The sequence below is a fragment of the Silurus aristotelis genome (assembly GCF_946808225.1).
Source record: "Silurus aristotelis genome assembly, chromosome: 14".
NCBI classification, from domain to species: Eukaryota; Metazoa; Chordata; class Actinopteri; order Siluriformes; family Siluridae; genus Silurus; species Silurus aristotelis.
Genome location: NC_139587.1, coordinates 13,667,785 through 13,686,459, shown reverse-complemented (window position 1 = coordinate 13,686,459; position 18,675 = coordinate 13,667,785). Strand labels below are relative to the sequence as shown.

Sequence of the window (18,675 nt, the reverse complement as noted above, 5' to 3'; positions counted from 1 at the left end):
TCAAAGCAATTACAGCACCTCCTACTGCTAAATGTTTAAAGTGCACATTAGCATGTGGCGCGGTGGCATCCTATCCCTGTGATCCCGAGACTGTCACTCGCAGACAGCCGTGCGCCGCCACAAATCACAGGAGACAGCACGCTGTTAAAATCAATATGCCACAGTTTTGTACCACTTCCGCTTGACTGCACGTCATTGCCTAATATAATTTAAATAATAAATTATCAGGGAGCTGATTAGCAGGCAAGAGAGACACACCACCTCACATTGAACACATTGATGTACACAGCAACAGCCACAAACACATTGCTCACTTACTTGTTCTCTCAGCGTCTTTCACTGTCTGGTTTCTTTATTATCATTTCAGGTGGCATCTCTAGCTTAATTCTTGTAATGAGAGTATGATATAAAAAAAAAAACAAAAGCAAAAAAAACCCCACAATATCAGACACATTTAAAGAGTTTGTGTTTGTGTCTTTTTCTTCTTCTTCTTTCTGCTGCTCCCATTAGGCGTCACCACAGCAGATCATCTGTCTCCATACTACTCTGTCCTCTACATATGCCTCTTTCAAATCAACTACCTGCATGTCTTCCCTCACCACATCCATAAACCTCCTCCTTGGTCTTCCTCTTTTCCTCCATCCTGGTGGCTCCATCCTCAGCATTCTTCTACTGATGTACCTACTAACCTATTCTCATACCCCATGTTCCTCCTCTGCACATGTCCAAACCATCTCAATCGGGCTTCTCTTACTTTGTCCTCAAAACGTCCTACATGCGCTGTCCCTCTAATAAACTAATTTCTAATCCTGTCCACCCTCATCACTCCCAATGAAAATCTTCAGCTCTGCTACCTCCAGCTCCACCTCCTGTCCTTTACTCAATTCCACTGTCTCTAAACCATACAACATCGCAGGTCTCATAGAAGTTTTTTTTTTTTTTTTTTTTAATTTTCATGTCTCCCAACATACTGTGTTATTTATTGCTGGCTAGAAGTTTAGGGGCTAATTCTGACCTCATGTAGTCTTGTTTCATATGTTTTTTTCTTCCTTAAGTTTTTGTCTTCACTATAATTAGATTACTGCATTACTGAAGAATAACACAATACTATTTAAGAAACATAATTTTTAATCAGAAAACCTTAATTTTTTTTCAAGGCAGCTGACTGTACACTGACATTTCATGTGCTGTACCTAGCAGAGTGCTTCCAGACTTCTGGTAAAGTGGTGGCTGCTACCTCTGTGACATTTAAAACTCAACAGTCAAACTCTTTTGCTTTGTACAAATGTTACAGTTTACAAAAAAAAAAAAGGCAAAGCTGCAGTCTAGGACTGTAGGTTACGATGATGATTATTTATGTCTCTTTACCTTTAAGAAAGCTGAGTGGAGAAGTGAGAGATGTGCAGCTTTAATTAGGTCAGTAGTAGGAGATTGAGCGTTCCTGTGCCTACACGCGTTTTCTGTGAAAAGGTCTCTCTGTTCTTTGCGTCCCGCCTGAAAGAGACAGGTGAAGGAAAGTAGAAGTGGTACATGTCAATACACTTCTCCATCCACTCTGAAGGGATGAATTATTTGTGAGTATGCGCAATGACAAAAGGATGTCCCTCACGCTTAAAGCTTCACCTGCCATCACATCAGGGGCACACAGCTGATTCGTTCTGACAGACATGCACAACAACTTGCAAACTTTGCTCCTCCTTCTCACAATATTGCTCTCTCTCTCTCTCTCTCTCTCTCTCTCTCTCTCTCTCTCTCTCTCTCTCTCTCTCTCTCTCAGCTGTTTCTTAGGCACTCACCATCATTTTTTCAGAGTACAAGAAATGGGATGTCTGTGGACATTTTTATAAAGGTGTTTTTCAAAACAAAATAACAAAAAACACAGAATGCACAGCTTTCAAAAACACTTTATTCTCAGCAGATTTCCAAGCACAACCCTCACTGGTGCTCATTTGGGTGGTATCTCCAATATGACCTTTTCCCTACCTCCTCTGACTGTGAGCATCAGTCTTCACCTTTTTCTTGCCCTATCCACCATTCTTTGTGCTGTTTTACGCAAGACAGTGAAAGAGAGATCAATTAGGATTGTTCTACAAACATATATTAGCCATTTTCAGAAGTGTGATTTTGCCCTTTGGGGTAATTTGAAAGTGCGCTTTAAAACTCCATTGTTCACACAATAAGTGGGCAAGATAATGATTTCTCTAGCTGCTAACCCCCAATGTTGTCCTCCCAATCATCCTGCACTCTTTAGCATTAACCCCCCCCCCCCCCCCCCCCCACACACACACACACACACACACACACACACACACACACACTCCACCCCTCCCAACCCCCGCCACATCTGCTGCTTCTCGCCAAAGGAAAAAAAAATCAATCTCTACACCATGAATTATTGAGGTGTTTGCCTACAGCTCCTAAAATATACAGAAGGGTGTTCTCTCTCTCTCTCTCTCTCTCTCTCTCTCTCTCTCTCTCTCTCTCTCTCTCTCTCTCTCTCTCTCTCTCTCTCTCTCTCTCTCTCTCTCTCTCTCTTTCTGTGTGTTTCTTTTAAAACATATGTAAAGTGTATCTTTCTTCACAATTCCAGCCCTCATATTTATAGTGTAGCTGTTTACAATCCACTGAAGTTTCTTTTGCAGTCTGTATGATCTCTCTATAAGGGCTAGATTAACTAGATTCACTCATGTAAATAAAAGATTAAACACATTTATATAGATCTGATAAATTAAAGCTTATCTGTTAATCCACTTTTTAATCTAGCATTAACTTGACAGTTACAAACAAGGTTAAACCTAAGACGGCGGTGCTTGATGTGTAAAGACTTAAACAGCTGTGAAGCAGGATGTGTAATGTATAACTACTCTCCTCTCTTTCACTCTTTCTGTTTTTCATTCTTTCTCTCTCTCTCTCTCTCTCTCTCTCTCTCTCTCTCTCTCTCTCTCTCTATATATATATATATATATATATATATATATATATATATATATATATATATATATATATATATATATATATAGAGAGAGAGAGAGAGTATATATCTGTAACGTAAAAATTAATGAGTTGCTGATACTCTTAGAGCAATAACTGTCCAAACTGCACCTTGGCATGGCTGCTAAGTCATCATAGCTTTGTAATTACTAATGTTAGCAGTAATGTTCAAATTAAATAAGCCGGTTGTTAGATGACAATCGTTATCCCTCCTCTACCAGCGGCCTCCTCCTCATGACTGACAGCTCCCAAAGCCCAAATGTGGCAGCTACGCTTCCTTGCCTGACTTCAGCTATCAATTATGAGCCTGAATATGAAGCATTTATTATGTTAAATAATTTGCCCCCAGCCACAGTGCACTCATCTCCAGGGTTTAGAGTTCTGTCTGATGTATTCTTTCGGTCCCCCCGCATTGTATTTCTCCTTCATTTTTGTCTTTCAAAGGCACATTCAAATAGATGCAGTTGAGGAGTTAATGACATAAGGAGAGATGAGGGATACAGTGACAAAGAGATAACATAACAGAGCGAAGCACAAAAGTGGTCAACTTTAAGGTGTGCTTGAATAACTGGATGGTCTAGATGGTGGCGCTGCATCAAAATGCATCATATTTTCTTACTTTCTCTAAATCAAATATTTTACATGTTTACCTACTTTTGGTTTTCTGAATTGTTTTCATGTCAATGATATTCAAATGGTGCATTCACAGTTGTTAAAATTCCAAAGAATGTTTCACAGAAAACACAGCATGATCTCTCGCTAGCACAAACTCTCTCTCTGTGGTGACGCTGGTCAGAATAAGTATTTGTTACATGGATTCAGCTGTAGAAAGCTAAACAAGAGTTCCTTTGCTCATTTGTTATGATAAGCGAATTCTCTTCATTTTCTTTTCTTTTTTTTCCTGAAATAGTTCTTGGGTTGCATTTGGCACCAAACTCGCAGGCCGGTGCAGAAATCCAGCCATAGCAATGAGGGGGGTTGAGAAGGAGGGGTAAGACATCTGAAAGACCAGCTAAGCAAGCCAGTGATATTTTTACTTTTTTTGCCTGGGGTAGATCTTTTCGGAAATCTGTATTGTAAGCAGTTTCCGAGCTGTCGGCACCCCATGCTTGCTTTTTGTTTTCCAAATGGGGGAAGGGGAGGGAGTGACATTGTAACTGTCACATTGTTGTGCTTCTCTTCTTTTATTGAGAGAAATATATTTTCACCTAGAACGTGTTAGTATTTCCTGGTGTTCTCTTGTTTTGTTCGTTGTTTTAGCTGAATTAAAACAGAGTTCACCAGTGCTGTCATTTATGTGCTTGCTTGGCCTGGTAAGGGACATGCAGCATGTATCTTCAAAGTGTGTTTTTTTTAGTAGTAAGGAACTTCATGCAAAGAGACACTGGAAGCAGACAGGGAGGCACAGTGGAGCTGGCAAGCTTTGACACTGTTGCTCCAAAGATTAGGCCATCACTCTTCAGCCCAGTGTCTGGTTACTCAATTAGCCACGACTTGCATGACACAGTCGAAACAACTGCAGCATTCCTGCCATGCCCACAGCACTGGAGTAATGGAGAGCTGTGTGCCCAAACTGCACCAGGGACACTTTAAGATTTTTCAATGCAGACCACTCTTAAGCGAACCAATACAGTCACTGAAAAAAAAAAAACAGAGTGGTGCAAGGTGAGGAGAGAAAGGCAGGCTAAGATCACAGAGATGTAGGAGGATATAGGAGAATAGCAAGTTGTGTGCTCCATGGTAAGAATTGGTAACACTGGGTCTTTCAAGGCTAAACCTCACTCAACCCCTCTCTCTCTCTCTCTCTCTCTCTCTCTCTCTCTCTCTCTCTCTCTCTCTCTCTCTCTCTCTCTCTCTCTTTCTCTCTGCATCCCCCTCACTCTGTGTTAACCTTCATAAAATATTCATGCTGGTTGTGCTCAGTGCCATAATTGCCATCTCAGCCTCTGAATAATTGATGGCCAGTGCCGTCAACTAGGTCTCATTTACTGAGGGTGTGGGTAACACCATACTCGCACATGCCACATGCTCCAATGCCACACTGCTGCATTTAGTGCTGACATTAGATTAGCACATGCTTTCTATCTGCTCTGCTAACATTCATTCTTCACAGCCCACACAGCTAGAGCAAGCAATTTATAGAATGGCAGTTGCTCTTTAAGTGGCTAGCCAGTAGTAACTGAGGCTAAAGGTTTAATATTAAAAATAATTTTGAAAAAGTCAGTCGTCTGAACATTGCAGATGTTCTTTAAGTCTCAGAGTTGTCTTTCATCTATGAGTTAAACAAATGTATTTCAGTCCATTTCAAAAGCAATTATTTATTATAGATTTTGCTACATGCTGAAGACATACTGTTTTACTGGTCCAAACAATTGACAGTTCTGAATGTCTACCCGGTTTTCATTTGTGAAGACTACATTTATAAAAAAAAAATTATAATAATAAATAAATAAAAATATGGAAACCAGAATGCTGTTTATAAAGAAAAACATTTTGAAATGGAGAAAAGAGGGAAAACTGATCAGAGCCATTGCATAAGAATTGAGCACAGCTAATGCAACAATTTGTAAAGGAACTGCTGGTGTACTAACAACCAGATATGAAAAAGGCCAGCCAAGAAAAACATCATGGCTTAGTGCAGGTATTGCAAGCAAGTGATACAGTGATTTTTTTTTACTTTTATTTACTTTAAGTTTATCTTATACATTTGCTCACCTAAAATGATTAATAATTTCTGATGTAAATATCAGGAAATGAAATATATATTTCTGATTTATCATCTCATATTAAACACAAATGTCTTAAACCCAGCTCGTAGCAATCAAATATTTTTTAATCTTATAAAATTTCATTTTTACTTCTTACTTAAATTGCTTTTATGAATGCTTATGTTTGAGTCTTGGTGAGTCATAAAGAGCAAATAGAGGTGGAGTTCAGCATCCCATCTCTCAGATGCGACCCTGAGTCATAGGTCAAGGGTTGATGATTATATTAACCCCTGTAACTATATGCTTATGCCCTTTTCCCTCCTTGCTAGTTTTCTTCCTTTTTCTTTTTTCTTTTTTTAATATGTTCTTTGGCATGTCCAGCCATTGCCCTTCATATTCTCATTTTTATAGCTGTCAATATTCGTACTGTATGTACTTCGGAAAACAGCTACTGCATACTATATATGCCAGGTAGAGGAGCATGTGTAGTACTGTAGGTTGCATTATGTTGTTATCAGAACCTTGGAGCCCTGTAAGACTATTTTAAGTGACATGCTGTTAATTAGTTTCCCATCCAACTACTTCTACAAGCACATGGTACCTAAAAAAGTGTCCCATGAAAGTGTGCAGTTTAATAAACATTACACATGTGAATGAACATTTCATGGATCTCTTTTTGTTCCTGGGTCATTGGAATATGGTCTATTTACCTTATAAATCTTATTTCTGAAGTGCTGGTATAAGCTTTCATACAGTGTGTGTGTGTGTGTGTGTGTGTGTGTGTGTGTGTGTGTGTGTGTGTGTGTGTGTGTGTGTGTGTGTGTGTGTGTGTGTGTGTGTGTGTGTGTGTGTGTATGTGTGTGCGTGTGTGTAAACAGTGCAGGCGTGAAACACAAAGGTGTGGGGAAGCTATAGACAGCACACCCTGGTTTTTGCAGGGGATTTAGTAGGACTGAGAGAGTGTGTGATATGAGTGTTGGGGTTAAGCTGAGTGTTAGAAGGAATGGGTCACACTCTCTGTGCTACTGACACACAGGGGCAGCTGAGAGCGAGAGTGAGAGATGGATAGAGAGATTATGGTGAGATCAGACAGGCGGCAGCATTGGAGAATCAGACAGGAACACTGCAGGGCTTAGAGCCCTTACAGTAAATGATATCAGAGAAGGCTGCAGAGCCTCAGTATAGCCAACCCTCAGGGAAGAATCTGTTTACCTAAACAGCGCTGTGCTTGGTTATCGTTGTGGACACCTTTACCCAAACATACACACAAATACATTGCCATACTCATGGTTCAAAGAACTTTCCACATCACCAAGATGGATCATGTAGAGGTTTTTGTGTGTCAACCGACCATTTGTTATGTGAAATCTATAGCCTATATATGCTTCTACTGACCGTTCTTCAAATACATGTAATGCTGTTTGACTTAAAGGAATACAGTTGTAAAAGAGTAATAATATATAATCCTATTATTTGATGTCATCCAGAAGAAAATGGGTTACATAACTATTTAGATCAACTTTGTGACAATGTATATTGTTAAAAGTGTGTGTGTGTGCGTGTGTGTGTGTGCGTGTGTGTGTGTGTGTGTGTGTGTGTGTGTGTGTGTGTGTGTATATGCTGTTATTCTGCCCTCTGCTCATTAGAGCTACTGGAAAAGGTGTGAATGTTTAGAACAGATAGATGACAAAAGGATGAAAGGAGGCAAGAGGATGAGAGTGGAATGTGTAATTTCAAGGGTATCAGACAAACCGCAGATGAAGGGTACAATCTGTGTAAATCTAGAATGAATTCCAGCCAATATACATACACACGCATAGCAACTGACAGAAAAGTCCTAGAGGTCAACAAACACACTTACCAACACATAAAAAAGCAAGAGATACATGTCTCTATGTGCATTTATAAGCACATCTTGAAGACTTTGAAAAGTTAAGCCAACTGTATTAGTGTATGAATAATCACAGCACTTGCAAGAGGTGGCACGTGACTGAGGCATGACTGTGATCTTCCATAGGGCATAATTGAGTATGGCTTAAAACAGCAGGTGGACGGGTGTTCACTGTTTCTTCACTAAGGTGCAACAGTGCAAGGAAAAAAAAGGAAAAGAAAATAATAAAGAGAGCAAGTGAGAAATAAACAAAGCTTACTTTGTTAATTAACAGTGAATAGAACATGCAACATGTAGGGAAAACCTGTAAAACTTGTTACAAATATGTAGAGGAAAGTCAGCATATTTCTCAAAATAATCTTTAATTGAAGACAAAATAATGGAAGGAATAGTTCTGTATAATCTTCAATGTTGTATGCTTTTAAGGCTGAAAAATTATTGACAAAAATAACTATTTCATGCCAGTTGTTATTCCTTCAACGAGTCTTATGGAGACAAGTATAAAAGCATGCCAGTGCAGCGATGTTTTATAAACCATGGGATAATATTATACTTTGTTCTTCTGCGTCTTTTCAGATTTTTCCTAAAGTTCTTCCTGAAGTGCAACCAGAATTGTCTAAAGAATGCAGGGAACCCAAGAGATATGCGACGCTTCCAGGTAACAACTAACACTAAGGCTTAATTTTATATAATAATGTTTGCTCTCTGTACTGTAAGTTATAATGAATGTTCATTTACACTGCTTTTTTGGGACATAATATGTTTGGTTACAATCCAGAATGTTTGGCACCCTTTAAAAAAGTAAGAAAAATGTTATAAAAAGAACATATACAGAGTGATAATTTAAGCTTAAACAGTGCACAAAATTGCTGCATAGTTGTGCCAAGTAAATGAAAGAGAGAAATTTAAAGCATTAAACAGAAGTTTAAAAAAAGAAAAAGTCTAAATATTGTTCGAGAGAAAATATGAATAATATTATTATTATTATTATTATTATTATTATTATTATTATTATTATTATTATTATTATTATTATTAATAAAAAAACACCAGAATAGTTTATGTGGAATAGTCGGGGGTGCTGACTGTAAATTTTAATCATAGATTAAATATTTGAATATAAAATGTTTATTATGTTTAATTATTATTAATATTAATAATAATAAAACACCAGAATAATTCATGTAAAAAGGTCAGGGGTGCTGGCTGTAAATTTTAATCATTGATTAAATATGTAAATATATAAAATGTTTCTTTTAAACAAGGATTCTTTTGTTTTTGTGCTTTAAATTGTTTGTTATTCTCTCAGTGTGTCTACTGGTTTTGTATAATATGCTGAAAATTGCAGTTTGAGGTCCTGCTGCCGTGTTCTTTCTTATATAATATTATTTTCTGCACTGAACTCTCTATTGAGACATATATTTTTTTTTATTTAGTTATTGACGGGTACATTTTTCAGCCTGTACACACTAATTCTCTCGTCAATTCTTGACTATAATTGTTCATTTCATTTGCGGTGCTACTGCCATACAGATTGACTATGTGGTCAAGTTAAGAGAGTACTTATTCTGACTTGTATAAATACAGGCTGTAAATGAAGCACACTTCAGCATAGTTTTGAAGAATTTTTATTTGTTTTCTAATAAAAACGAGATAAATGAACTTATATTATTATTATGGTATATATATTATTTACTTCACAAAGTAGAGACTGAGGCAAATATATGAAAATTTATTAAAAGAAAGAGGATAGACAAAATACAAAGGTAATCATAAGAAAAGAAGAGGTGAAGACCAGTACTTGATGAAACCATGCTTACCAGGATTTACCAAGATCTCTGTTTCCAAGGCCGGAATAAATACTGTATATCACTATTATCTGGTGAATATGCGGGGTAAAGGTGGCAATTTGATTGCATCAGTTTCTCTGGTCCCCCTGCAGGTTGTGGTCTCTACGACAGTGAGTGTGGATGGTCATGTTCTGGCTGTATCTGATAACATGTTTGTACACAACAACTCTAAACACGGGCGCAGGGCTCGCCGACTGGACCCCTCAGAGGGCACTCCATCATACTTGGAACATGGTGAGTATACAATATTTTGTCTTCTCCTTGATATCTGGTGTTCGACATCTGGCATCTGATATCCACACATATAAAGCTAAATGTTTTATTTGACTCTTTGAAAGGTCCAAAATAAAAAAAAAAATATTTTTTTTGCAGTTTAAATGCAGATATAGGAAAATCTAACCCAGCTGAGAGATTTAACAAACTCAGGTAGAGGTTTTACCTGCATTAGTCAGGGTCAGAGCAGTGACTTTACCTGTCACTTCTCAACCTTACCTGTCACTGACTGTTCTCATCACAGGAGAAAAAAAAATACATAATAAAAATAAAAATAATATATTTGTGTCTGTAACTATACTAAGCCTTAATGTAGTTATTGGCTTTATTTTGGTTTCATTTTGAGTGACGACAGATTACACTAGTGGTGCTGTTACATTTTTTGTTTTTACATTTGTCTAGGTTTCAATCACAGGAGAAGGTCTGTCTCCTCATGTGTAGCTCATGATTTGGTACTTAAATTTAGCAACTTCCTAAATTCAGATGTTGTCTCTGGTGTTCCAGATTTTTTTTTTAATAACTGTCAGACATGTTGCTGGATTTATTTTTGGTCTATTCTCAAGCAAATATCGCACAAGAAAATATAGCTTAAGTTCAAACTCAAAATCATGCATAACTGAGACACAACTTTGTTTAAGTTGAACTCAACAGTCTGCACAGAGTCTTTGTAGTATAAGATTGCAGCTGAGGATTGAATACTAATGTTTTCATCTCTATAATCTCTCAGTGGCCCTGTTTGTCATCCAATGACTTTTTTAGAGAATTTACTGCACTGTTTTTTTTCCAGACCAACAAACTCTTTTTTTGCATGAAGATAATTAATAGCGCTGAATTCAGTAAAACTAGGCCACTTTGACACACTGCGTAGAGCTTCTTCACATCAAGAAGGAGAATTGCAGAGCAGAGAGAGATGGCAGCCTCTAAACCTACTGAGAAACTGTGTTGCATCATTTTATGATCACAGTTCTCCTTCTGTATTTTACTACTACTTGTAGGAAAATGCAATAGTAGCTAGAGCACTTCAGCCATTCCCTTTGTGCCTCATACATTCAAAAAGCACATACAAAATAGCTACAGGAATTTCAGTTTATAGATGTTCTTATCTAAGGATTACACTTAACCAGTCATAGAGGAAGGCGAGTATGAAGTGATTGCTGAATGTGAAGAAAGCACTCACAATGTTCTTATAAGCTTAAAGCATCATTGTGGAGATGATTATGTTTCCAGTCATGACTGAGCTTAATGCAGGATCTGCCACCGCTCAACTGCAACGCTTCCTGTTTCACAACCATGAATTTTATGGGAATAATAGTTACAGTGCAATGAATATATGCTGTAAAAAAAAAACATTTTTTGATGAAATCTATACATTAACAATGCTGTCACTCTACTATTTGGCTAGACTTTTGGACAGATTGGATAAAAGTGGGAACCAACTTTATCCATAATGGCCTGTTGACTTTAAACTTCTACCTGTGCTTTATAAAAACGGAGCTGCTTAAAAACTGTACAAATTTTTTCTGGACTGATCTGGCAACCTATTTCTCACAATGCTGTATGTCTTTTCTTGAGTTAGCAATATGTTCTCCGTGCAATCTTAAATAACTCAAGGTGAAATAATCTTAAATTTGATTTGATCTTCAGAAACAAACTAATTCAACCCTATACATAGTTAGATTTTGTCAGATTTTTATGTTTTTGTTTTTATGATAGATATACACTCTCTGAAAATACTACCAAATTATCTTTGTGTATACAAAAAAGTCAGCTTTCCACTAAAAGGCTTGTTATAATTAAGTTAAATCTATAACATTTGGTCAGGGTTCAGAGGTCAAATCATAAACAGTGTGCTCTTACAGTATTTCTCATACTCTCTCTGCTCATGGCAGCTTGTGCAGTGCTGCATTGATTTGGAAACATAATTCTCATTCCCTGCTGGCTAACAAGGCTGCCATCTCAGAGGCAGTCTGTGCAGTGAGGTCTTTTAACTGGAGGTTGTGAAAACAGAGTGGGACACCAAGAGCCAAGGCCATGGCAAAAAGCGAGTATGGAGAGGAAAAAAAAGCTGCCCTGGTCAGTTTCAGTGTACAAACTCAGAGGAATAAACACTGTGTGTGGCTGTTCGGGACATGTGCATGAGTGTTCAAGTGTGTTAGTGTGCATGCGCACGTTCTGTACACAAGCAAGCGGTGCAGGGGAACAGATGGCGGCAATGGAAGGCAGCAAAGTTTAATCCTATCAGATGGATTCCCAGTACACCATCTGGTTAATCCATGCACAATTTCAGAGCACTGCAAAAGAGTCATCCCAAGCCAAGATTACCATCACAGATTGCTGCATCGTACCTCTTTATCTCTCCCAGTTTAGTGCAGCCACCATATTAAATTATGCCATGTCGCTGCAATCATCCTGCTCATGTTTGCAGCAACAAGGAGCAAAATGCACAGAGTTTGAGAGCCCATTTTACAACACTTCTGCAAAGGGCTGTAAAATGCACTCTTCAACTTTGGGCACAGTCTAATAAGTAAAGTCTAGCACAAGAATCCAGCAAAATAGTCTGTCACATGCATTAACTCAGACAGTAACCTCCAAGGATCACCCCTTCTATTCCTGTCTAATCTATTTCCTTTTTTCCCTCACTTTTCCGTGCTTTACCCCTCCCCCAACGCAGAATAGGAGTAATTAGTCAAATAAAGTGCACCTCGTGTGATGGCAAGCTCAGGTTCCTGAGCCAAAGTTCAACATGGCGAAATGAAATTGCGGCTTATTAAGGTGTTGAATTTTGATGGCCTGCTGCTGTTTTGCCAGTGTGTCCCGCAGCGGCTGGCCTTTTGATCGACTCCTGTACAGACTTGGGATCTCATGACATTTACACGAGTGTCATAAAACAAGCAGCCGCACAGGGCCCTCCCTATGTGCATGGGTCGAGGTAATATTTAATAAATATAATCATCCAAATTAGCATTCACTGACTTTGGGTATGGTGGGGCTTAGGGTCATAATTGTGACGTGATCACTGACAGAACATTAGAAAGGAAGAATTCTTTTGAAAAAAAGAATTTTTTTTAGACAGATTCCGTTAATCAACCCCAGACCCAAAACAAAACCTGACTGGGAATATCACCTTTCATACAGACAGTCCTCTGAAAATGTGTGTGTGTGTGTTGTGTGTGTGTGTGTGTGTGTGTGTGTGTGTGTGTGTGTGTGTGTGTGTGTGTGTGTGTGTGTGTGTGTGTGTGTGTGCCACTGATGATAGACACTTTCTTTCTTGCATTCCTGTCCACTTTCTGCACTCCCACCTTTTCTGCACCATTTTTGATTGAAAACAAATCTGTTTACAGTTTATCCAACAGAGGCCAGTGTCATGCCCTTGGTGGAAAGTGATGAGAGCTTTTCAATCTTTTCAATCTTGGTACGCCATTGGTAACACCAGAGAAGCAGTAAATAGTAAAACAACAGGTTATCGCTTCATGTAGTGAAGTTTTAAACTGATGGTTGACGCGTGCAGGCCATCTCTCTCTCTCTCTCTCTCTCTCTCTCTCTTTCTCTCTCTCTCTCTCTCTTTCTCTCTTTCTCTCTTTCTCTCTCTTACACTCAAAATAATGTCAGGAAGCGTATGGGTTTTTTACAAAAGGACCAGCCTCAGAGTAATCATATGCGACTTCTTTAATTATTCTGTCAGTTTTCATTAGGTGTTTAAAGCCTCATTTTCCAAATGGGCTCTATAAATGTGATCCTATACACAAGAAAAGATGTCAATTACTTCATAGGCAGTTGTAGTGTGTGCCATTGGTAAAATGAACAATATTTTTCCTTTTGATGGTTTGTCATGCAGTTTATGCTGTGTCTTGCATCAGACTTTAGTTGGCTCATTTGAAATGCTTTATTTAATAAGAGTAAGTCCCTGATTCATGACTGAGTGGAATTGATGTTTGTAATTTATTTTTTTTATGTTAACCCGCATGTTGTGCAGTATCTCAGGGAAATCTTTTTCTTCTCTCTCTCTCTCTCTCTCTCTCTCTCTCTCTCTCTCTCTCTCTCTCTCTCTCTCTCTCTCTCTCTCTCTCTCTCTCTCTCTCTCTCTTCTCTCTCTCTCTCTCTCTCTCTCTCTCTCTCTCTCTCTCTCTCTCTCCTTTCCTTTGTAAAAGCAGCCACACCCTGCATTAAGGCCATCAGTCCCAGTGAGGGCTGGACTACAGGAGGGGCCACTGTTATTATCATCGGGGACAACTTCTTCGATGGGTTACAGGTCATATTTGGCACCATGCTCGTCTGGAGCGAGGTCAGTCTTTTTAGCCTAGGATTTGTTTCATATTTATTATTTAACAGCATTTTCTGCAGGTCATTGCCCATATTATCATTTACTGGCCTTTTGCACAAACAAATGGTATATATGATATATAATTATACCTTTAAATATATTTCATAGGTTTCAAAATCCCTTTAAAAGCAGGCTCCTGACTGTATATTTATATACATCAAAATACAGTCTACAACTTACACGAGGCAATTCATGCACATATACAGTAATTCATGGACAAAAAAAAAAGGAAAAGTTCAAATCAAATGTTTTTTAATTACAGTGCGATTGTGAAAATTTTAGTCTATTTGTGATCTTTTAGCATCCTTATTGTCAGACTGACAACATACTGGCATATGTAACCTCATGGCAATGCCTGGTGGAGTTCCATATGTCAGCTCTAGTAAAGACATCAGTTTCGACTCTGGTAATGCTCCCAGACACATTACCTCTGTCCTGCTGACTCACCCACTGAGTAGTGTCTGCAGAAAAAAAAAAATTATTTGTTGAAAGTGAAAATAATATTGTCCTGTAAAATCTTACTTTGTATCGCAATGAATAATCTACAAGCTCACAGCACAGTCAGTGCTTATTAAATGCACAAGGCTTGTTTGATTTAGTATACAGTGGAATCCAAAAGTCTAAAACAACATTAAAAATCTGTAAAAAAAAATAAATAAATAAATTGACTACAATATTCAATATTGATAGTTTGCAATATTTTCAGGTCACTATTTGCAAATTTGTCATATCAGCCATCATTAACTACTTCTTATGGAAGTCTTATTTATTTTATTGAAGCACATGTTCAGATGACAGTAGATTTGAACTAAGATGGATCATCAGTTTTGATGCAAAACTGTGCCGTCTGTGTCAGCTCAAGTACACACTGTCACTTACACACTTGAAGTTTTTTTTTTAATGAATGTTACAATTAAGGCTAATATGTTAACATCCTAATTTATGCTCAAACTCTTGCTGATAATATCATTTGTACTACAAATATTTGCGTTAAATTGAAAAATAATGCCTAGCAGAAGGTTTTGACTTTTTTTTTAAGGTTTTCACTTTGTTTACTATTGGCCCCAGTGTATAAGGAAATTCTTTTTCAGAAATAACGATAGATAGATAGATAGATAGATAGATAGATAGATAGATAGATAGATAGATAGATAGATAGATAGATAGATAGATAGATAGATAGATAGATAGATGGATGGATGGATGGATGGATGGATGGATGGATGGATGGATGGATGGATGGATGGATGGATGGATGGATGGATGGATGGATGGATGGATAGATAGATAGATAGATAGATAGATAGATAGATAGATAGATAGATAGATAGATAGATAGATAGATAGATAGATAGATAGATAGATAGATAGATAGATAGATAGAATTCTTGCTGCCAAAGGGATGATTTAGTGAATTTTATAAATTCTTATGACAATAGGGATTAAATCACAGGTGTGTGTGCGTATGTGTTCTTCTACTGATTTCATAGTAACAATTCACAAGGACATAAGGCTCATTTCTAAAGTTAAACAAAACCATTCAAAATAAACTTTTTTTAGGAGATGCTTATTTAATATTTATGGAAGGTTCTCCTGTGTCAGTGCTGAGATAAAGCTGTTTGTATATGTTTTCTGACATAGACATTTACCCAGATGAGATTTCTGGTTTCTGTTTAGCATGACAAGCTGTATGTTTTGTTGGTGGTCGGAGAATAACAGTGTATAGTGATTACAGGAACTTACCTGGTTCAGGGGCATTCCTTAACATTACATGTAAATATAAATAAATAAAAACTGTGTGAAATGGGTTGTTTTTTAATAAATATATATTTATCTTATAGCTTATCACACCTCATGCCATTCGGGTACAGACGCCCCCCAGGCACATCCCCGGAGTGGTCGAAGTCACTCTGTCCTACAAGTCGAAACAATTCTGTAAGGGAACACCAGGCAGATTCATCTACACAGGTAATAACAAACAAACTTAATGACTTCAAAAAATACAACAGTGCATATTAACAGCATTTGATTGCAAGAAATGTGTGTTGTGTAATGTTTAAAGGGTGTTTGTTAATTTGCAACTTTAAATGATAGTAATTAAAGCTATAATGCCCGGGAGTATGAAAAATAGATTTCATAAATGCATTTAAAGGGTGCTCAGCTGTAGCCATTGTCTGCTCAGCATGTATCTATGTCTGTGCCTACGCATTCATGTGTGTGAATGAGTATGTTCATTGGGTTTATGGCATAGTCCATTGACTAAGCACATGGCCAGGCATGAAGGGAGTGATCTTCTTCTTCTTCTTTCGGCTGCTCTCATTAGGGGTCGCCACAGCGGATAATTCGTCTCCATACCCCCTGTCCTCTACATCTGCCTCTTTCAAACCAACTACCTGCATGTTTTCCCTCACCAAATCCATAAACCTCCTCTTTGGCCTTCCTCTTTTCCTTCTTCCTGTTGGCTCCATCCTCAGAATTCTCCTACCTCATGTCCCTTCTCTAAACATGACCAAACCATCTCAATCGGACCTCTCTCCTTTTGTCCACAAAACATCCTACATGCGCTGTCCCTCTAATAAACTCGTTTCTAATCCTGTCCATCCTCGTCACTCCCAATGGAAATCTCAGCATCATGAAAATCTCAGCATCAAAGGGAGTGATATTTAAAACTAAAAAACAAAACAAAAACAAAACTAACATATCAAAGAAGAGGGTAAATGGCCAGCCTCTTTATCAAATATAAACTCTAGTTTATAACTCTATAAACTCTAGTGCTTTAAAGATTAATACTACAATTCCGAAGGAATTTCTGCTCTGAACTTACTTATACTTTATACTTTGACACTATTTGCCAGAGTTTCATAAAACATGCAAGTCTTTCTTTTATTCTGGTGCCCATGTCCCAGCAGCCCCCTTGGTGTGCAGTGCAGTGTTTGGGGCCTCAGCCTGTCGTTCCTCTCCCCTGGCTCCAATTGGCACCTTGGCCATGCCCAGTTGCCAGTGGGTACTAATCATAGAGGATTGGCCGGACTGCATGGCAGCTGGCAACAGAATTACGTTTGGGACATCTGGTGCCTCTAATCAACTTCTGTCAGCCAGAGGAAATGGAGACCTAATTAAATCAATGGTGCACCAATGCTGCCATGCTTATACGCCACAATACCATGCAGAAATGTGGAGTTTTACCTGAAGAACAGCAGAGAACCACACTAAAGAGTATCATTAGCTGTGCTCAATTTGGATAAGTGCAAATGAATTTCAAACTGATATTACAGAACTGCTCTGGTTCAGTTTTGGATTTAACAAATAATATTTAATGTATTATATTCGTATTCAGAGGCATTTGATGGTTTCAGATGATCTAGCTGCATTATGGTACCAACTGCTGTGTCTGCTTATGAACCCGGAGACCACTCGGTTAATGGATTTCTCAAAAGCCTGCCAGATAATGGATGATGTCATTTTAGGGGTCTCAAATTCTTGGCACATGCTGGTCAATACAAGAGTTTGCAGTAAAATGGAAGCCCACATGTACAAAGAGGCATAATTGGGCCATTGATATAGGCCAACAAATATCAACACCATTTGCTTTTTTTCCTGGGTGCAGAGTTTTAGGGTTTTATAGTGATTAAAAGAAACCTTTGTGATAGTGCAAGTAGTTTCTTGGTTCTTCTCTCTGCAATTAGACATTCAAGGGCTCTGTGCAATTATATTTATCATCAGAAACAATTAGGCATTCTCCATCTGGGACATTACCCTTCCTGCATGGCATTTTGCAGATAAGAGGACTGAATCATTCCTCTTTCTCGCTCTCTTTCTCCATCAGCAAAAAATGCATTTCCATGTTTGGTTGCGTATTACCTTGTACAAGATTGCCACATTTGAATCATTAGTTGAAAAAGGCTTTCCATCCATTTCCATGCAATGGGAGGGAGAGTTATAACACTATCTCCCAACAGGCATGTGTGCGCGCAACGCGACCGATAGATTGGTGGTGTTGATGAATCACTTCTGAGGTTCAGCAGGCAATTCTTTCCTGCTCAGTATGCAGGCCAGTAGGCTGAACAGCACCCATCAGGCCTGATATTAAAAAGACTCTGCTGGATCACATTAGGGGAAGTTCTCTAATTCCCATCCAATGCTTGGTACTATGGGAAGCATTATTCACTGGAACCGAGGAAAAAAGGTTTTTGACCCAGACTAAAATAGAGCTGGACAAAAAGTGGAACATTTAACGGGTTTAATTGTCTTTTTTTATTTTAATTTATTATAGATGGGAATGAGAAAAACTAAATAATGCAAAGCAAAGGCTTAGAAGGATATCATGGATGTTATAAAACAAATATCCCTTGACATTTAGGTTAAATGTGTTTAACCAACCACAATTGTGCCTTTACTCATTCTGTTAACAAAGTTTATAGATAATTAGCCAGTGTTTTCAGCCAGCAATATTATTTTTTAGAGGTATTGAGTGATTGGTCAAGTTCGATTTTAAGTAAGGCTCTTTAATTCAACTGAGAAATGGTGCCATGCTCTTTGATCATTGGTAACTGTTCCAACTAAATTGCTGATCCTTGACATGTGAAAATTGTCACCATAAAGATATTGTGAAATCGGTTTGCTTTACAGCATTAAGTCTTC

At 38.1% G+C, this 18,675-nt stretch overlaps 1 protein-coding gene across 3 annotated transcripts in view; it reads left to right on the top strand.

The window, feature by feature from the left end:
- ebf1a (EBF transcription factor 1a) overlaps positions 1–18,675 on the top strand; it is a 103,887-nt gene that overhangs the window by 62,494 nt on the left and 22,718 nt on the right. For all 3 annotated transcript variants that reach the window (XM_083560333.1, XM_083560332.1, XM_083560334.1), the window contains exons 7-10: positions 8,167–8,248; positions 9,533–9,674; positions 13,865–13,995; positions 15,876–16,002. In XM_083560333.1, the coding sequence (XP_083416459.1) occupies positions 8,167–8,248; positions 9,533–9,674; positions 13,865–13,995; positions 15,876–16,002 (482 nt within the window). The remainder of the gene's footprint in view (positions 1–8,166; positions 8,249–9,532; positions 9,675–13,864; positions 13,996–15,875; positions 16,003–18,675) is intronic.